The following is a 20,383-nucleotide window of genomic DNA, read 5'->3' as shown; positions in this document are numbered from 1 at the left end:
TTTTTAGACCTACTGACCTAGTTTTTAAACCTACGTGACCCAGTTTCGAACTTGACCTAGATATCATCAAGGTGAACATTCTGACCAATTTTCATGAAGATCCATTGAGAAATATGGCCTCTAGAGAGGTCACAAGGTTTTTCTATTTTTAGACCTACTGACCTAGTTTTTGACCCCACGTAACCTAGTTTCGAACTTGACCTAGATATCATCAAGATGAACATTCTGACCAATTTTCATGAAGATCTTGTGAAATATATGGCCTCTAGAGAGGTCACAAGGTTTTTCTATTTTTAGACCTACTGACCTAGTTTTTAATTGCACGTGACCCAGTTTCAAACTTGACCTAGATATCATTAAGGTAAACATTCTGACCAATTTTCATGAAGATCTTGTGAAACATATGGCCTCTAGAGAGGTCACAAGGTTTTTCTATTTTTAGACTTACTGACCTAGTTTTTGACCGCACGTGACCCAGTTTCGAACTTAACCTAGATATCATCAAGGTGAACATTCTGACCAACTTTCATAAAGATCCCATGAAAAATGTGACCTCTAGAGTGGTCACAAGAAAAAGTTTACGCACCCCACGGAACGCCGGGACGACGGACGCTGCGTGATCACAAAAGCTCACCTTGTCACTTTGTGACAGGTGAGCTAAAAAGGAAAATTGGTTGGTCTCTGAGTGGGGCTTTAAACTACACCCACCTGAAAATTGCAGTAAAAGTAGGTTATGGTAGGAAATAAATACTCTTCAAATGGAGGTACTCTATTACGGGTCCAATACGAAATTGATGGGTTTAAAACCATGGTATTCATGGTTACCATGGTAGTTCATGGTAATGGGGTAGTGGTTAGCCCTGATTGACCATGTGCGGTAAAGGGCACCGCAGTAATAGAACATGGTATCAGACCATGGTCACAATCGTGGTCGACCATGGTAATCGAAGGTTTGTGTGCCATGGTATTCATGGTCTGGGACCAGGCTGTGGTAATTGGCACCACGGTTATAGAACATGGTTATCAGCCCATGGTCGACCATGGTTATGGACCACAGACAACCATTGTTGACCAAGGTCCATGACATGGAAAACCTTTGGAGCCAAAATGCAGTCAGGCGTCTTTGGTGCATTGTAAAACTTGCCAAGTGTGAAAATCACTAACATGACCATGATAGTCAATGGTAACCAGGGGTTGAAAAAAAAAAGAAAAATATGACCTGGTAGACCAGGGTCAAACTACTGATCGACTTTTCGACCATGGTCAACCATGGCCAATCTTATCTCACCAGGGTTGACCATGGATGACAGTGGCCTGACCATGTTTAACCATTTTATTTGATAGTTGACCACTTTTAGTTCATGGTCAACCTCAAGAAACGTGGTGATCAGGTCAGCCATGGTCAACATTTCGTCTGGAAGCTCTGTATATTCTGCGATAACAACGGTTGGCACGCGGACCGGAAGAGCAAAAGCATTATAAAGTCAATTATGACGTCCATATTGATGCATGCGTCCGTTCATTACTCCCGGGTAAATGAAGTCTAGCATAAGTTTTATTAAATATTTCACTGAGCATGCCGGAGGGGAAACAGTAAAGGCCTCGTTGTGATTTATCATCTAATTAACCACGGTCGTCATTCAGATGCTTCGGTATCTAACCACTCGGGCTACCCTCATGTTAAATTTCTAACATCTGAACTCTGAGCCGTAATAAATTACACGATAAACACCAAAGGCCTCGATTATTTTTTAAATTTAAATCACGAATGAAGGAAATATTTTAAATTTTAAAGTACACTTTAATTTAAATTAAAACTAAAACTGAATATTTGATTAAACGCCTATTTTATACAACGATATATTCAATGGCGTTGTACTAATAATAATAATTATTATTATAACAATTTTAATAATGTCAATAATAACAATAACAGCCTTATTGAAACAAATAGTCATGACCGCACCCCTCCCTTGGGGGTCATTTTACCCTATTGCGAATATCACACATGCACGCCAGACGAGCTGCATATAGAGGATCACATCCCCAGGTTAATGGTGCCATCATATTCTTAAGAAATTCTACACTACCCTAGAGCCTTACCAACGTGCATTTAATTGAAAAACCTTGGAAATATAAATTTGAAATGAAACCTTTTACAAAAAATCAAAGACTTATAATCACCTCGCATAATAAACATTTATAAAAAATTTTAAAAAACAATGCCGCGGAATCTCTAAAATACAGGGTCTTAAGATTTTTTTAATGTGTCAAGTGATTTATATTTGTGTAGTTCTAAGGGCATTTCATCCAAAGTTTGGACCAAAAGTACAAAAACTTCTATCATTGAATGTTTTGCACTTGTATGGAAAAACATAATGACATTCAAAATTTTTCAGGCGACCTAAAACCCTTTGTCTGCTAGGAAATACGCAAACCTTGCCCTACTAGAATTATATTAACAATTTAGACACATATGGACAATAGACAGACTGCAAAACTGGCTTTTAAACTGGGGAAAGTATGGTAATACACTGACAACACGGAACAGCTGAAAATAAACGACCAAAATTTAAATTTTGTCATTGTATTTCCAGGGGGATGTCAGATATATCTGGCAATAATTGAACAATTCGGGAAACTAATCTAAATGTCATAGGTTAATAACTGACAATACAATGGAAATAACCAAAGGTATTTCAGTTTGTTACCCTGTTTTCTGCCTCCACTCCCCCAATGAGTAATGAGGGCATATAGATTTGGTCTTATCTGTGCGTTTGTCCGCCCGCCCAAAGTTCGTGACGCGCCTACTCAAAAAGTATTTGATATAAATTAATGAAAGATTGCATGAGTCTTTATCATGATATGAATTTGCTCATCTCCTACTTTACGTCTGGCTCCGACCCCTATTTCCAGAGTTATGGCCCCTAAAATGTAAAACATGAACATTTTCCACCTTGTGCCCGCCTACTCAAAACTGTTTGATATAGTTTCATGAAACCTGCATGAGTCTTAATCATGATATGACTTGTGCATCTTCTTTTTTTCATTTGGGTCCGCCCCCTATTTCACAGTACGGGCCCCCTGAAATAGTCAAAAATGCACTTTTTCACCTGTGACAGCTCAAAAAGTATTTGATATAGATTCATGAAACCTTGCAGGAGTCTTAAAATCATGATATGAACTGCGCACCTTTTATCTTTCAGTTGGGTCTGCCCCCAATTTTTAGAGTTATGGCCCCTGAAATAGTCAAAATGTACATTTTCCCCTTGTGATGCAACCTAGCTCAAAAGTATTTAATATAAATGGTTGAATACTTGCATAAGTCTTATCTTGAAAAGATATGCACACCACTAATTTTTTGGCTGGTTCCATCCCCTATTTTTAAAGTTATGGCCCTAAAAATAGTAAAAAATGCATTTTTTTCACCTAATTATGTGCCTAGCTAAAAAAGATTATATGTAAATTCAGGAAACCTTGCTGGAGTTTTTAACGTGATGTGACCTTGTACACTTGGCATTCTTCTTGAGAATCTTAGCTCTTATTACAGATTTTATGGCCCTTGAAATACCCAAAAATAGTGGGATTTTTTGTTGTGATGCTCATAGCTAAAAAAGTATAGGGCCTAGAATAATGAATCCTTTTCATAAAATGTTTGTTGAGGCTATACCCCATTAGACTGCAAACACTTGAATTATTGCCCCTTGTTGTGACATGTACAGTGGGGGACACACCCTGTGCCCCTACAAAACATATTCTAGTGAAAAGAAAAAAAAATGACAAAAAAATCATTTTGAGAAACAATTTGATTTTTGGTCATGTTTAATTTGCATTTAGCCTATTCTAAGAGTAATAATGTTATTTTAAACGGCAAGGTGTGCTTGTGTGTTTTTAGGGGAAGACTTTGGTACTAAAAATATGTGGGATTTATTCGATAAAGGAAACACTACCATTTTTATGCCGTTGCTGCCCCACTGTGCGTAAACATTTGAAACTGGCTTGAAGTAAGACTTTCTGAAAGAGTATTCACTGCCCAAAGAGGGCCAACCATTTGTAAAAAATAAGTCTTTTGAAAAAAAAAAAATACAGACCTGGAAGCAATGCACATGTCAAAATGTTCATATCACCTTTCTCATTGCTCTTTGGGTCACAGGGCAAAATTTCAAAATGAATTTTTGGAATTTCTTTCCTTAGAAAAAACCTAACAATTGGAAAATATGTAAGTGTATATGGCTCATGGCCCCATACTGTATGTTACTACCACCTGTCTAAAAGGCATTTAAACCCAAAAATTTAACGTTATCTGCAGAGATGCATTTGAAGTGTTACGTAATAATGCATTTGAAGTGTTACGTAATATAGAAAAATGGATGAAAAGTACTTGAGGATAATGCTCACAGTGTCCTGACCTCAACCCTCTCCTCTGCACGGCTAACTGTGAGCATTTTAAAACGAAATAAGCATAATTTATTTGTCCCCACTCAGCATTTTTTAAAAATGTACTTCACTATAAGACTATTATTATTATATTATTATTATTTTTTATACCAGATTTATATAGCGCACTTTTCATGATCAATTACACGTTCAAAGGCGCTTTAGATATTCAAATGCAGGGCACAAAATTTTCATCCTCTACTAGTACAAAACACAGAGCGACTGACCAGGGGGACAGAGTGAGACAAACCCCCCACGACAGAGAGATCAGAAATCAGATACAGGTTATCCGGCTAACTTACCCTAGCTCGTGGCGAATAGACGCCTGGTTCTTTAACGTGCCCAGTGTATAGCCTGATACACGCAAGGATTGCCGGGGTTCCTGATCAGTACCCCCTCTAGTGAGTGGGAAACACGCCGGGATCGAACCCCAACCTCAGGATTGAAGGCCAGTTTGCAAACCACTGAGCTATCCGTCCACCCTATCCGTCTACCCTACCCAATTCACAATGAGCATGGGCGAATTTTAGTTAATACATTATTTAGGTTGATTGCGAAGGAAGTTCTACAACTTATATTTATTTTCACACAACACCTCTTTCCTGATGGAATCCATCGCCACAAGGGTATGAGAGAAGAGGCCATTTCCCTTTTAATGCTGAGCGCCTGAAGGAAGGGAGCTACTGGTACCATTTTTCACGTCTGTGGTATTACGCAGCCGGGGATCGAACTACCACCTCCCGCACTCTAAGTGGACGTTCAAACCACTTAAGGTTTATCGAGGCAAATTTGGATATGATCTGTTTTGGGTTTTTACTGCACCCCAAAACACATCGCGTCATAGACGACTGACTGAAAATTTTTGCTTCACATCTATTTACACCAAAATAAAATCAAAAGATATGAAATCACAGAGTTAAAGCAAAATCAAGTGTTCTGAACCACTGGCACCAGATCAGAAAGAAAATGCCTCCGTACGTGTTACACCCTACCCCTAGGTATTCTATAAGAACCATGGTCATGAACGGGAAAATATACTAACCCATTTCAATCGCGTATTTCATACCTAAAACACGCAGGTCAGTAAATGCCATATTGCAGAGATGCTCCGTATATTTTATGCTTTAGTCAACGTTACAGAAAAAACTTGCGTGAACTTCCCTAATGAACATCCGGTCTAGAGGTCACGACAGTGTGCACATGTTAAGCGAAATGTAAACAAAAAAAAACAGAATGCAATATATTCACAGTTTTACGATAAGACTCGAAATGATGAAAAAAATTTCCCATCTTGTAAGGGGTTTGAATTTGAAACATACATAGTTATACATCTACTGTTATTAATTCATTTTGCACATTTATGCTGCATATAAACATTTTAGCGTACCGTGTAGTAAAATGACGACTGACATACATTTTCACATCAGCCAATCAGAGTGTGTCTATAATCTAGAACGGAACTTCACCAGGGAAGTTCAAGCAAGTTTTTTGTGACCTGTGAAAAAACTGTAAACTCACGTTCTTTTTCTAAATATAAGAACTATTGAAAGAATGTGACCGGGACCAACGGAAGATAAATTACCACTTGTTTAATATCAATAGTACACATTTACGAACGGGGGTGTTTTTGATATGAAATACGGGGATGAAATGGGTTTAGTATATTTTCCCGTTCACGACCATGGTTCTTATAGAAAACCTAGGGGTAGGTATATAACATGTACAGAGGCATTCTTTCTGATCTGGCGCCAGTTTTTCTGAACCTATTATCGCCTCTCACGTTAAAATCATCTCAGTTTTTACAATAATATTATTAGAACCATGCAGTTCTGTTCAGTTAGGTTTTTCTACACTATCCTTATAACAAATTGCAAGATGAATTTTCAGATATGATAAATTTTCTTTTTCTGAAACTCTGTAAAGAAGATGGATAGATATTATTGCATGTATTCTGCTTTTGAAAAATATAGAATAGCCAGAATAAAAAACATTTCTGTATATTACAGTACCACAAAAGTTTGCATATCACTAATACTGTATCTGTCATGTTAAAAAACAGACCGAAAGACAATTGAAAGAAGTGTTGCAGATTCTTTCTATGAAATAACAAAAGCATATAAGAATGACTGCTAAACATTACATTAAATGTAAATGTAGCTCTACAAACACTCTTAGTTTATATATTTAGCCAAGTTAGATTCGTTTGAACTATTTCAGTGAGTAAAGTCAACTATTTCAAGTAAAGGGTATCTTTAAAACTAGCTCTAAAATATGGTAGAAAACCCCTTTATTTCGTAACACAAATGTATATATCAAGTTTGTCATATAATCTTCATTCTTGCACTACCATGGGTAAGAGCAGAGCTATGATACAAAGGGGATGCATTTTTGGTTTGACTTCATCTACATGTTGATTGATTTTTGGGAAAATTGTCAGTACTTGTGGGGGGCAAAATTTAATAAGCATCATACACATTCCAGGAACACTGGGACTCTGATAAAATGATAATCATAAGACAACAAAGCTTAGTCATCAAACACACAAAGCAAATTGTACACTAAAATTCTGCTATGAAAAATGTTGAATTTTTTACTTTTCTACACAAAGGTACAATATTTATTAAATGAATTTTTTTTTACTTCTTTGAATTTTCTTTAAATTTTCGTTTTTTAAGGGGGGCTAGAACTGATGACCAAATTTTTCAAAACCCGACATATGAAAGATATCCTGCAATCTAATCCCATGATCCTCCATCTTGAAATGAAGTTAGCAAATAATTGTAATGTACAACCCCATAAAAGAAATATTGGCTTAGTAATAAATCAGGATGTCAAAACAATTTCTGTTAAATGGACTTTTCTGGCTGTTCTATAATTATTTTTAAGTTTTAAAGGGGATCATTTTTATTTTTTTTTATAGATCAATCAAAACCCTTTCCACAATCTTCTGTATCTCATACATCTACCTATACAATCAAAAAATAACTTTAAGAAAATATTTTAGGTCAAGTCATCATGTGTTATATATTGTGTTAAAACATTACTTCGGGAATTTACTTGTATATCTTTTTTAATGTGGGAAAGTTTTACAAACAAAACTATTTGTGTTATTTTTCTATCTACCTATTTTCAATCTTTTGTGTGTGGGGTTGTGGGTTTCTTTTAATATGTTTCAGTAAATCCAGAACAGTTATTACTATTCTATTTCTAGAACAATTTTATAAAAAAAAACTGGTAATAATGCATTGTTTTTCCTTTGCAGTGAAATAAAACAAATATAATTATGTAATATGTTACATATATTATGATTTATAAAATTTTCATTATATTAATATTTTTGTTGATATAAATTTTGATTTGCTTATCTAACTATTTTCCTTATAATAACCTTTGTAGTAAATGTTGCTGATATTCAAGTACCTGACTATATATATATAGTAAATATATACATTCTTAAATAATACATTAATTTACATACAACAACATGTAACAACAAAGACAGTCATAATGTCAATGTATCAGTACTGGGGATCATACTATTGAATACAAATACCTGGTGTGTAGTGCAGCTGAGAAAACAGACAGAAACATTTTACTTTGATGGGGACATGGGGACCTGGGGACCTCAAACACAGAAACACAGGAACTGTTACTAAAAATAAAATTAAATATAAAGTTCACCATGTTTAACCTAATTGAAGATTGGGGGCTGGGGACCTGGGGACCTCAATCCAGGGGATACAAAGATATTCATGTAAAATTGTATGTATAATACACTATGTAATTTAAACAATATACAATGTTAAAGATTGAAATAATTTATAGTGAAGGAATAATATAAATATATTATTTAAAATCCAGATAATTTAAATATCTACATAGTGGTTGGGATGGGGATGAAACATATATAGGGTAAGCTTAAATTTGGTGTAGTCTTACACGAAGTTCTAGCCGCATGTACGACCTGGCAGTAAAGAAATGTTTAATTTTATTTGGTTTTCATATTTATATTTTTATTTTTGTTTGGGCACATTTTTTTTTTACGGAAGCATACAAAATATATTCTTGAGTGCTAGTTTTTTAATAATTTCGGACAATACTAAATAATCCTCAAAAGACAAAATAATAAATTTTTAGGTTATTCAATTTTGGGAAAACCAAACCACCATCAAGGGGCAATTGAGGTGGAGAAACCCCTGATAATAGTCATAAACAATTAACAGGGATCACCTTTAAATTAACATAAAGTTATGTTAGCTACAGGCTTATTCCCAGGTGTATAATTTTAAAAGAGTGGAGTTCAAAATGTATTTATATAATGCTGGGAAAAATCCAAACTTATTCCAAAAGTCCCGATTATAAAGACGCTATAGAAATCACTTTCACGAAATTGAAATCTATGGCCTGGCCTGGCCTGGCCTGGCCCGGCTCAGTCGGAAATTGGGCTCAACGGGCCAGGCCAGGCCAGGCCAGGCCGGGCCAGGCCAGGCCAGAGATTAGAACATGCCGTTTAAAGGTCCATTACTAAGGGAAAGTGAGATGGCATTTTTTTTCCTAGCCAGTGCATAGACTTCTGCAAGACACTAAATAATAAAGATTGGCAGGTCAAAATTTACAGAAGGTCTTTGGAACTCAAAGAAATGCTTTTTAAAAGAAATTAAAATGTTCACTTTCCTTAGTATTGGACCTTTAAAACTCATGTGAGATTATACATTTTTTTTAGTATATGACTGGAGAATATAACTGAACTGGTTTTCCCCTGAGAGAGACAATATTATAGACCTGTAATGGCCCTCGGTTATTTTCGTATGATTACGTACTCTCGTTATGCACTTCGGCCTTCTTCGGGCATAAATATAGCTGAACGCAAACATGGCAATCCGTAGAAAAACGGAGAATGCCGAAATCGCACACGGGACATACGTAACTTACCGATTGTCAATACGGTTTACACATATTTGTTCCTAACAATATACATAATTATATTTATATACTAAACATTACGAGCACGTACAGTTGAACAAAAGACAAGTCTTATAGAGTTCTTCTCCTAATTCGACTACCTTAAAGATATATTTCGGAGATTTTACAGGAATACTTCAAAATTACATCAATGGCTGCTTTTAAAAAGTTATATTTCAGTTAAGTTGATATCATACAGGGATACTTTTCAAAAATCAAATATCAATATGTTAACATTACTTTATTTCTTAGTATGCAGTGAAAATCTAAAATAAAAAATAAAATTAATTTTACACATGTCAGTGTGCGCCCACTTTAGCTCAATAGGGAGTCGGGGTTGGGGAGTGTGTGTGTGTGGGGGGGGGGGGGGGGGGTCTTGAGATATATCCATGGGCGAGGCGTATGTTCTCAGTGACGATTGAAAAGGCACTGTGTCCTCCATCGCCTCTTCATGTGGGGAAGTTGGCAGTTACTTGCGGAGAACAGGCTAGTACTGGTACAGAATCCAGGAGCACTGGTTAGGTTTACTGCCCATCATAACATAACTGAAATACTTTTGAATCCAAAACAAACAAACAAAATATTCTAAGTTCACAGAGCGCTTGCATTAATGTGCCAGCTCCTTAGATTGGGCGAAGTGAAATTTTTCCAATTTTAAAACTGTCATGTGATAAAGGGCCATACAATTTTATAGGTTTATATTTCTTTATATACGCGACTATTACTGGCTTGACGCCACGGTGGAAAGCATGCGTGCTTTTGTTATGGTGCGTCGTTTGAACGTTCCAAGTACTGACAGTCGCTGCAGTACGAAGACAAGTGAGAAACTTTTGAAAATATAAGTAATATAAGTACAGTATAGAACACGTAATTTAGACAATAAACATTGAGTTTTATTTGCAAACTTATTTTCCTCTACTGAAGTATTTTCTGTACGAAACTACCCTCTTTTCCCCACTAGTATCGTTATAATGGAAAAACAATCTATAACAGGTATTAAAATATATAAACATTAATCAAATGGTCCTCGTGACAGTGCCCGGATTAGTGTAAACGTGATCATTTGAATGCGTGTAAACGTGATCACTTGAATGCGTGTAAACGTGATCATTTGAATGCGTGTAAATGTGATCATTTCAATGCGTTTAAATGTGATCATTTCAATGCGCGTAAACGTGATCTTTTGAACAAGTTTTCCTAAAATTATCAAAGAAACAGCTCTAGTTTAGCCATCAACTTAACACAACTACCAAGGAGCTGTTTCATAAATGCCGTAAAAACTGCGAAACTTCTCATTACTTGGACATTTCCGGTCAGTGTACATAATACCCTGTTTGCAGGTGCGTGTGACACACTGTCTTTTCTTGAACTATGAGAGGTTTGATCAAAATCTACATTGTAAAACAGAAGTTTTACATGCGAATATTGTGAAAATCATTAAAATGTCAGGTTGGTTGGTCTATCCTCTCTTAAGACTATGACCATCTTCCTTACTAAAACGATTTAACTATTAAAATAAATTTATACTAATTCAATTTCAGATTGATTGTGATGAAAGCTTCATGCTTATTTGAACCACTCTGAGATCCGCTTTCAGAACAAAACCAGTGCCGGTGTCATATGGTGTGGTCGTGAAAATCGGGCACACCATATTTTAATATTTCAAATGAACTTCTCTATTTTGAAATACTTGTCCATTTTAAAACTCCTTTTAAGGCCCAATTAGGGGGTTCATTTTCAATAAAAATGGTAAATTTGTAATTTCATAAAAACAGTACCGGGCTGATTATTACTAATTAAAAAAAAACACACCCCGCCCCCCCCCCTCCCACCCCGCAAAAAAAAAACACCAACAAAAACAACAACAACAAACATTTTACTTCCACATCGAAACTATAAAGTATATTTTGAAATAGACTGTTCGAAACTTGAAAGCCCATCATACACGCGACATGGAGCAAAACATACATGTATGAATTAAAGAGATCTTACCATTTGGACAATACCATTCACATGTGTCTGGATTTATCTTCGCATCAACACATTGAAGCCTTGGCGATGGGCAAGCTGCTTTGTTTTCACAGGTGAGCTCTCCGTTTTGGCACCTGCATTGTTCGCATGCCGGATGAATATCATTATCAATTATCGCTGGGCCTGAAATATAGATTATTGTTTGCGATACGAAGTTCTGGCACAACACAATACAAGAGCACCTGCGCATTAGGCGGTAATGAGGCTTGCTGAATTACCGCCCATGCCCAGGTGGCCGAGGGACGGATATTTCTATCCGATTCGTAAACACATGACTGATATTTTTTCTTGCATATCGTATACAGGTTAGCATTTTATTCTGGCAGATTATTTTTTCTTGCATACCGTATTTTTACAAATAACTGGTAGAAATACTTTCTTTGTAGCACTCTTTCTTACAGTAGAGCGCGGGAAATTAACGTTCGTAAGCAGAAGTGACGTCATGATGTTTTGCGTTACGCATCATAACAAAGTTCCACTTTAGTTTTATCGTTTATAGCGTAACGTTACGTTCTTACGGTAAACTGACGTATTTTGAATCGAAAAATATACTAAAAGGAACGGAGAGAAACTATCAAGGTACCTGCTTTTTTCATATTTTTACATAAACAATATATTATCAGTGCATGAACCACTAAAGTCTGTTCCACCTATTACGTTTACCTCGTTTCTGAATTATCAGTATCGGTAACATCGTCCAAAAAACATATTTATATACCATACATCAATATCTCTAGACCTTTTTTTCATTTTTTCAATAAAGTGTATTTCAAAGATATAATCTTGGATTTTTCTTTTTTCCCCATAGACCGTAATGCTATATGACGTTACGCCGACTTTCCAATATGGCGGCGCCCGTAGCGCAATAAACTAGGGGTCAACTCAAAATTAAAACGCCCGAGTTAATATTTGAAAAGACTGTTTTTGTTATCATATTAATATGTTAATTCTTGGGGAAATTCAGGTTAGGCCACCTCAACATGAAAATAAATAAATATATAAGAAAATAGAAAGAAACAAACACAATAGAACAAGGACATTCTGAAAAGAAAAACAAAATTTGCGTGCGAACGTCTCGATATTTTAGTAACACATGGGCATTCTCCTTATATCATGTTTTCTGTCGTTGAAAGAAAATTATATATATCTTGACTTCAGTTGATGTGCCCTAAATAGATATTTTCTCTCGGAAGTATCTTTATGGATTTAATTAATAAAAGTGAAAACTAAACTTCGCAGTCCGCCAGGATATTCCCTTTCAACACGTCGCATTACTGAATTTGAACGGACAGGGCAAGGAAAAAACTATTTTAAACATAAAAGGGTTAGATGTCTACAACTCGAAATATTTGCGTTAAAATAAGTTCATACATACAAAAACCATCGTGACCGTTTAGAATTACAACTATTAGGTTTTCCTAAATAATCTTGTTAATATTTCTGTATTTTTAAGTTATATTTAGGACCCAGATCTAACAAAGAAATATCAGTTTATGTAAATGTTCCTCTGAAACACCAAATTTTAAACTCTGACCAGTGAGTATTCGGAAAACATACAGAAAAATAATAACTTAAAAAGATTTTTTCTTTAAGACTCCATAATTATGTTGCATGTAAAATCCTTTAGTCACCACTGTGGATAAAAATGTAGAACGAACCATGGCCTCTTTTTCAAAGGTAACAATTTAACGTTTTGTATTGTTATTATTAAAATAACATTTGATAGCAACATTGGTTAATCATACCCATTTCGATCCGTATCTTTCACATGTTTGTCCTCAAAAACGGAGAGTATATGAGCTTGTAAGACTACGAGATGTACAGGGATATATTAAACATTGTTCAGCTGGCAATTAATTTTTTGTCCGCCAGAATAAGTGAAAAGTCTTTTTGTGATTCAACTTGACGGCCTTTTTGAAGTTTAACGCATAATCAAAATATTAATATTTCCGCAAGAAAATTTTCATAAACATATAGTCACCGTCGTACAGAAACGAAATTCATTCACGCTCAGAATCGCGTATTTTCATTTGGTAAACTTACAGAATAATTCAAGATTACGTTCTATAATAAAATCAGAATCGTTTCTGTTGATATAAAACCATGACGGCAACATGAAACTTTATGCTAATGAACCGGTGGAGCGCAATAAAAACACGTGCAGTTTTCCCGCCAAAATTAGGAACGGATAACAGAAAACACATAGCAATTACATATACATAGAGATATTAATTCCCGCGGAACTGCACGGCAAAAAGCCTGTATGATTATTTGACATACATTTTGCATGAGCAAAACTGTCCTTTTTAATCATCTTCAGCCCGATTTAGGCCCCCGACGTGCATGCTTTTATTTCGGTTTAGGTTTCGGCGTATATATGAAAACCTTCGTCAGCTATAAAGCATTCTATTTTTTCAGGTTCAGGTTTGGTATGCATAGTTATGTTAAATCTCTCTATCTCAAAGTTAATTACATTAGAACAGTATGTTTCTATAATCTTTGGACTATTTGCGTTGCATCAAATTCTTATGTAAATGCTCTCTCAAATGGACTCTTCTGTTACTTCTATGGAAAAAATTCTTGTTTTAATTAAAAGTGCGGGAACGACGGGGAGTGGTAGAGGGGGGGGGGGGGGGGGGGGGCAAACAAAATACATGCTGTACACCATATTTGTGGGTGTCCTTCAGGTCCCGCTGCTCCTACGCCTATGTTACACTTTCTGCTTATCATTTTGAACATTCTATTATATTTTCTTCGATCGCGCGCCTCGTCACGTGCCAATTATGATACACGTGTGAGCAAAGGCCGAAAAAAAGAATTATTAATCGGTCTCCGTGGACTTTATCAACAAGAGTTTGTGCCAGAGACAATAATTAATCTGTGCTCGTTTAATCCAGCAGAAAACTAAAGTGACGTAACACTTGCGACGATTACGCACAATGTCATATCTTGTGGAATTTAAAAGCATACTCCAGCCTACATGTTCAACAGAAATGTACGATATATAAAAATAATGAAAAGGAACAAAAAGAAAATACCAAACCTTTGTTAAAAACCCTGACTGGCAGTTTCAAGAATGTAAGACTAAAGTAAAACTTTAACGGAGAAAAGTTTCAGCTCACATTACCGTTAATTATTCATGAATGATCTGAAAATAGTATTTGAATGTTTAGATCTGTTTCTGGACATCGTACCTCCGGTGGACAATAAAAGTTGATAAAATGATAGTTCGGGGATATATTTCATAATTGAAATCGGCGGTTATAAATAACAATATTCTACGCTCTATGACTTCTCTCTGAGTCAAATATAAATCTGACATAATAATTATAATAATAATGATGATAATAATGATTTAATAAACAGAGAGAATGTGTTCGCGATCCGATTTCGCTTTTAAAGAAATCTAAATAAGCAGCCTTCGGATCAAGAGTAAGTCACAGGTTTAAAAAGAGATGCTTTCATATAGGCCTAAACAGCAAAATTGTAATAATAATAATAAAAAAAAAACAAAAAAAAAAAACAGATAGGTTGATGAAATGATAAGCAATTAAGCATTTTTTAATCATATATTTCAAAAGTAAAGTTTAATTCTAGCGTGATGTACGTCAAGATGTCTATCTTCTATCGGCTGATTGTGTATCTAAGTACTACACCTGTGTAATTCTTCCCTTGTGCGCCTCGAATAAATCTGCATATTGCCAGCAATACTACGTCATTTATCTTATACGTCATAAGTTTCTTTCGGAGAAAAAGAAGCATACACAGCCGGGACTCGATATGGCGAATATTGTGTTTTGAAAACTGAAAATTGTGAAAGAAATTGGATATGTGGCGGACTGTAAATACTTCAGTAAGGATGCTAAAATACAGGTTATCTTTGAACCATGCGTTTGGAAATGATGTTAAATTGAACAAGTCATCGTTTCAAGGGCATGGTGCGATTGATGCCTGAATTTCATCGATGCGTAAAAGAGCTTGTTTGTTTACAACTGATTCACTGAGGATTGGATAGAGCTATTGAAGACTTGGAAGATTTTTGGAGTGTTTACACCTTTGATAGGTTAAAAGTGAGTCAATTTACATTTTTGTTAAATCTAAATAACATATTTTTAAACACAAAATTTCATTTCACTCAATGCATTTACATGTAGGAAATTGTAAACGAAATGAGTTTTGAGTCGCTCCCGAAAAAATTCACGTGAATTTTCCCGTTATACTTAAATTTAGAGAGCAAACTCCAATGGTGACAAGAAATTACAATGGGAGACTGCCGTTGAAAATATAAATTTGTCATTTATTTGGATATTAGGCAAAGCAGAAAAAAATCGTTAAATTTCTCGAGGGTGACTTTTTTTAGTTTATCAAACCATGTTTACTTTGCCGGTAAGTGTCGTAGTTTTGTCATATGACACCAAAGTTGGGGTAAACCTTTGGAATGGAACAGACTTTAGTTGTCATTAACAGCACAAGCGTCATCTGGCATGGGTGTGCCTGATGGGTTTTGCCGACATGGGTAAAATCACCGGAAACGCCAGTCCGGTGTGCAAGAAGATAGGTTGTTAATACTATAGATATTTGTATTTTTAAAAATAATTTAATACGGCATATAACTCACTGAATCACACTGTTTCCACCTAATTGTAGACACACTCAAGCACTGTAATTTTCCTAACTAGAGATCTCGCTGAATGACTTTGTTTTCTCCCAGTAACAGAACTCACCGAAACACTTTGTTTTCCCTCGATGATAGAACTCACCGAAACACTTTGTTTTCCCCCATAAATAAAACTAACCGAAGAACTTTGTCCCCCTCCACTCCCCACCACCATAATAGAACTAAACGAAGTACAAAATGTACTTTTATTTGGCCCAGTCCTGGAACTTAACGGATCACTTTGATTTTGCTGAATTATAGAACTGTTTTCCCTCTATCATAGAACTAAATGAACTACTTTGTTTCCCACATTTATAGAATTGACTAATTTGCTTTGTTTTTCCCTTATTAAAGAACTCACCGAAACACTTTGTTCCCCATTCTAACAATATAACTCACGAACTAATTTTGTTTCTCCCAAATATAGAACTTACTAAACCATGTTCTTGTTCCCATTTATAGACCTCACCAACCAAGTTGTTAACCGCCGCCCCCCGCCCCCACCCCCAGTAAAATAATTACTACTTCATGTTATTTTTTCTCATCATAGAAATCAACGAATCACATTGTTTTTCTCTAGTTATATATATATAAATAACTCACTGAACCAACTTGTCACCGTCACTCCCATCCGCCCACTCACTAAACAGTCACGTTGTTGTCCCCATTTATAGAAATCACTGAATCACATTGTTTTCCTCCAAAATTAAAATTTACCGAATCACTTTGTCACCGTCACCCCTACCCGATCCCCTCCTCCCCCCAATTGTAGAACTCACTAGATCACATTGTGGTCCCCATTTATAGAACACACCTCTTCACGTTGTTCCTATTTCCCAATTAAAGAGCTCTTTAAATCACGTTGTTTTACCCATCATATCACTCAGCAAATCATGTTGTATTGCTCCAACTGTATATAATTCACCGAATCACGTTGTTTTGCCTCAATTATAGATTTTTTTTAAATTACGTTGCGTATCACTCCAATAATAAAATTCACTGAATAACTTACAGACTTAGTTTCTTCCAATTAATGAATTCACTGAATTCCTTTGTTATCCTCCATGGATAGAACTCTTTTGAATCACTTTATTTTTGACCTTATTTTGAAAAAAAAAAAAAAAAAAAAAAAAAAAAAAAACAACAAAAAACACACACAAAAAAGACACGAAAAGGCGTGCTCCTTTAGGTGGCAAATAATGTTTTCTGATATTTTTGTTGTTCGCAAAAATCTCTTAAAGTTTATTACTCTTTTGTTATACTTCGAAAGTTTTATAGACGTTTATAGACGTATACATTTTTGGAAAGAAACTGAACCCTTTAGCCTGCTGGCGACAGGTGTTTCTGCCTGTGCGACCAGTGCAGACCAAGAAGAGCCTGCGCATATGTGCACTGTTCACTGTTCCGTTAGTAAAATTTCAGTGAACACCCCTTCGAATAATAAATGGTACTAGTCAAATTGAATGACAGACCAGTCCATTTTAGAAATTTAGCAGGGTAAAGGTTAAATGTGCAAACAGATATAACAAAACCAGTTTTTTAGCAGTTGTACTGATCTAGTGAACTATCTTTGGAAGAAAGTATTAACATGCATTTGAGTGTATGTATATTTAAGAATAAAAAAACTAGAACTTCCTTATTAAGGGCAGAAAAGACTTCTCCAAATTTAGATCCTTGTCTTATATGAAACAAGTTCTCTTTTTCTGCATTTTTTGTGCTTCTAGAATTTATTTTACATGATATGTACCGCTTTTATTTCTAACTTGTATTTAAGAACTTTTAAATGTATCGTAAAATCTCCATTTTGACAGGACACTTTGGATATCATTTTTTGATAGCAAATGCTACCTATAACATGACTTTTTCGACGTGACCAGAATAACTTTCGTTTTGTCAATTCTTTCGCTTACAGCCAGTGCAGTTATCAATTATACACGTAGTGCATACGTGTTATTTGCGCAACCCTTTCCGGTCTAATGTTGTTATTGAATGACGGCTTTGGATTGGCTGAAAAGTGTAAAACCCGTACGGTTCAATGAGACAATAGCTGATTGGTTAAAATGTGTTTCCTTGGATCACGAAAAAATATTTAAAACCTTTAAATGTAACTTTTTTTGTGCAATTTGTATTTTACAGCTGCCTGGCTATATATTTGATTCTGAAATTTGCAGTTAAGTTAAGTAAGTGCTATTAGGAATTCCATCACTAAATTCTATGCAAAAGTGAGGGTAGTTGTATTTGAATGGAAATAGGAAAAAGAAATGGATCGGTTATGCCCCATATATAATTACATTTTGTGTGTCTGAAAGACCTTTTGACAGGGGAAATGACACCTCATGGGTCAACGAAAGTTTTGACATGCTCCTACTGAGTCATTTCTTACAATTTACGCCTATCGGGAAACTCAATAGCAGAGTCTGACCTTCAAAGGCTGCGGCCTAAAGAACTTGGAAGACCAGATGGATCTGATGTTCCTAGATGCTATCACCGTGTCAGTATGGGTTCGGGTCCAGGTTCCGGCTAAACTGATTTAGCACGGTTTACTTTTAGTTTGTGCCCATGGTAGTTTTGAAACATGATATTGCCTCTTGAAATTAAGTAGACAAAGACCTACTTGTAAATAAAGTTGTTTTATACTGCGTAATATTAATTATGTATGTAGCCTACACTAGACGAAGCAGTTATTAAGGAAATATACTAAAGTATTTCACACTATACATCACAAGGCCAAAATGCTTACTTGACGGTAGAACAACTCCGCCCCTGGTATAACAACCACATGTCATACAACAATCATTCGCAGCATAGTGAGGTGTTCCTGAAGCGCAGCTTGTAATACTACAGGTTTTATCCTTGCATTCGGCATCGCAGTCAACACAACACCCATCTGGTGTTATATCTTCAAAGTGCTCCGTTCCGCAAGGGGGTGGCTGGGGTATGTTACACTTTTTTTTCAAGCACCTGACTTTCCCGGTCTCGCAACATGTGCACTCTCTGCAATTATCCATGGGATGAATGAATGTTTCTGAAAAAATAAAAACAACAAGTAACGAGGACAATGTTTTTATTGTTGTTTGTTGCCTTACAAAAAAGGAAATATTTTCAAAACGAGTCACAGCTGTAACGACGCACATCTTAAAGGGGATCAATTCATTTTGTAAATAAGGTGTTTTAGTCTTAATAATATATTTTCTTAGATTCTTGTTATATGAGCCGCGCCATGGTAAAACCAAGATAGTGGCTTTGCGACCAGCATGGATCCAGACCAGCCTGCGCATCAGCGCAGTCTGGTCAGGATCCATGCTGTTCGCTAACAGTTTCTGTAATTGCAATAGGCTTTGAAAGCGAACAGCATGGATCCTGACCGGACTGCGCGGATGCGCAGGCTGGTCTGGATCCATGCTGGTCGCAAACCCACTATGTTGATTTTCTCATGGCGCGGCTCATATATGAAACTAGTACCCATCAGTAAATGTGACCCTGTGTAAAATGCATTTCAACATTAAAAACAAGCATTACCAACTTGAGTGAGTTTAAAGGTACACGTATATTGGATCCAAAGTTCATATTTTAAAATATGAACAAGTACTTCATATCATTTATATACACATAAAATTAACAAGTTTATGTGTATTAACAGTATGCAATAGGTTTAAAATAGTACATACTGCATACAGATAAACACGCTATAAATGTGTATTATCACTAAAAAACTGGCTGTTTTTTAACCCTTAGCCTGCTGCAGGCGAATTTAACAGCCTTTGCAAACAGCTTGGAACCACATCAGGTTCCAAGCTGTTTGCTACTCTGACAATATTTCTTCCAATTTTGGAGCAAATTGAATGAACTTAACAATTTTAGCAGACGACATTTCCAGAAGACAACAATTTACCTAGCATGCTAAAGGTTAACAATCATCTGTTACTGCTTGACATTTAATTATGAATCTAGTTCCGTATGTAAACTTGATTTATATATTTAGTAAAAATAAATACATTTAACGAGGATTTTATGCATCTGAAGTAAATATCTAAAGATAAAATATTTTAGTGAAAGTTGGCCATTGGATATCTTTAAAGTACGGCTCTAATAAATGGGAACCGTACTTGAACATTTATAGCTCACTTGGGAACCGTTCTCTTACATTAATAGCTCACTTGGGAACCGTTCTCGTACATTAATAGCTCACTTGGGAACCGTTCTCATACATTAATAGCTCACTTGGGAACCGTTCTCGTACATTAATAGCTCACTTGGGAACCGTTCTCGTACATTAATAGCTCACTTGGGAACCGT

At 35.7% G+C, this 20,383-nt stretch overlaps 1 protein-coding gene across 1 annotated transcript in view; it reads right to left on the bottom strand.

The window, feature by feature from the left end:
- Positions 1–20,383, bottom strand: part of LOC123531866 (von Willebrand factor C and EGF domain-containing protein-like) — a 43,840-nt gene that overhangs the window by 15,016 nt on the left and 8,441 nt on the right. Inside the window, exons 2-3 of the mRNA XM_045313156.2 lie at positions 18,828–19,112; positions 11,392–11,553 (exon numbers count right to left, since the gene is read on the bottom strand). Of these exons, the coding sequence (XP_045169091.2) occupies positions 11,392–11,553; positions 18,828–19,112 (447 nt within the window). The remainder of the gene's footprint in view (positions 1–11,391; positions 11,554–18,827; positions 19,113–20,383) is intronic.

Source organism: Mercenaria mercenaria, chromosome 11, assembly GCF_021730395.1.
Source record: "Mercenaria mercenaria strain notata chromosome 11, MADL_Memer_1, whole genome shotgun sequence".
Lineage (NCBI taxonomy): Eukaryota > Metazoa > Mollusca > Bivalvia > Venerida > Veneridae > Mercenaria > Mercenaria mercenaria.
The sequence above is the reverse complement of the archived record's forward strand: the minus strand, read 5'-3'. Positions and strand labels throughout refer to the sequence as shown.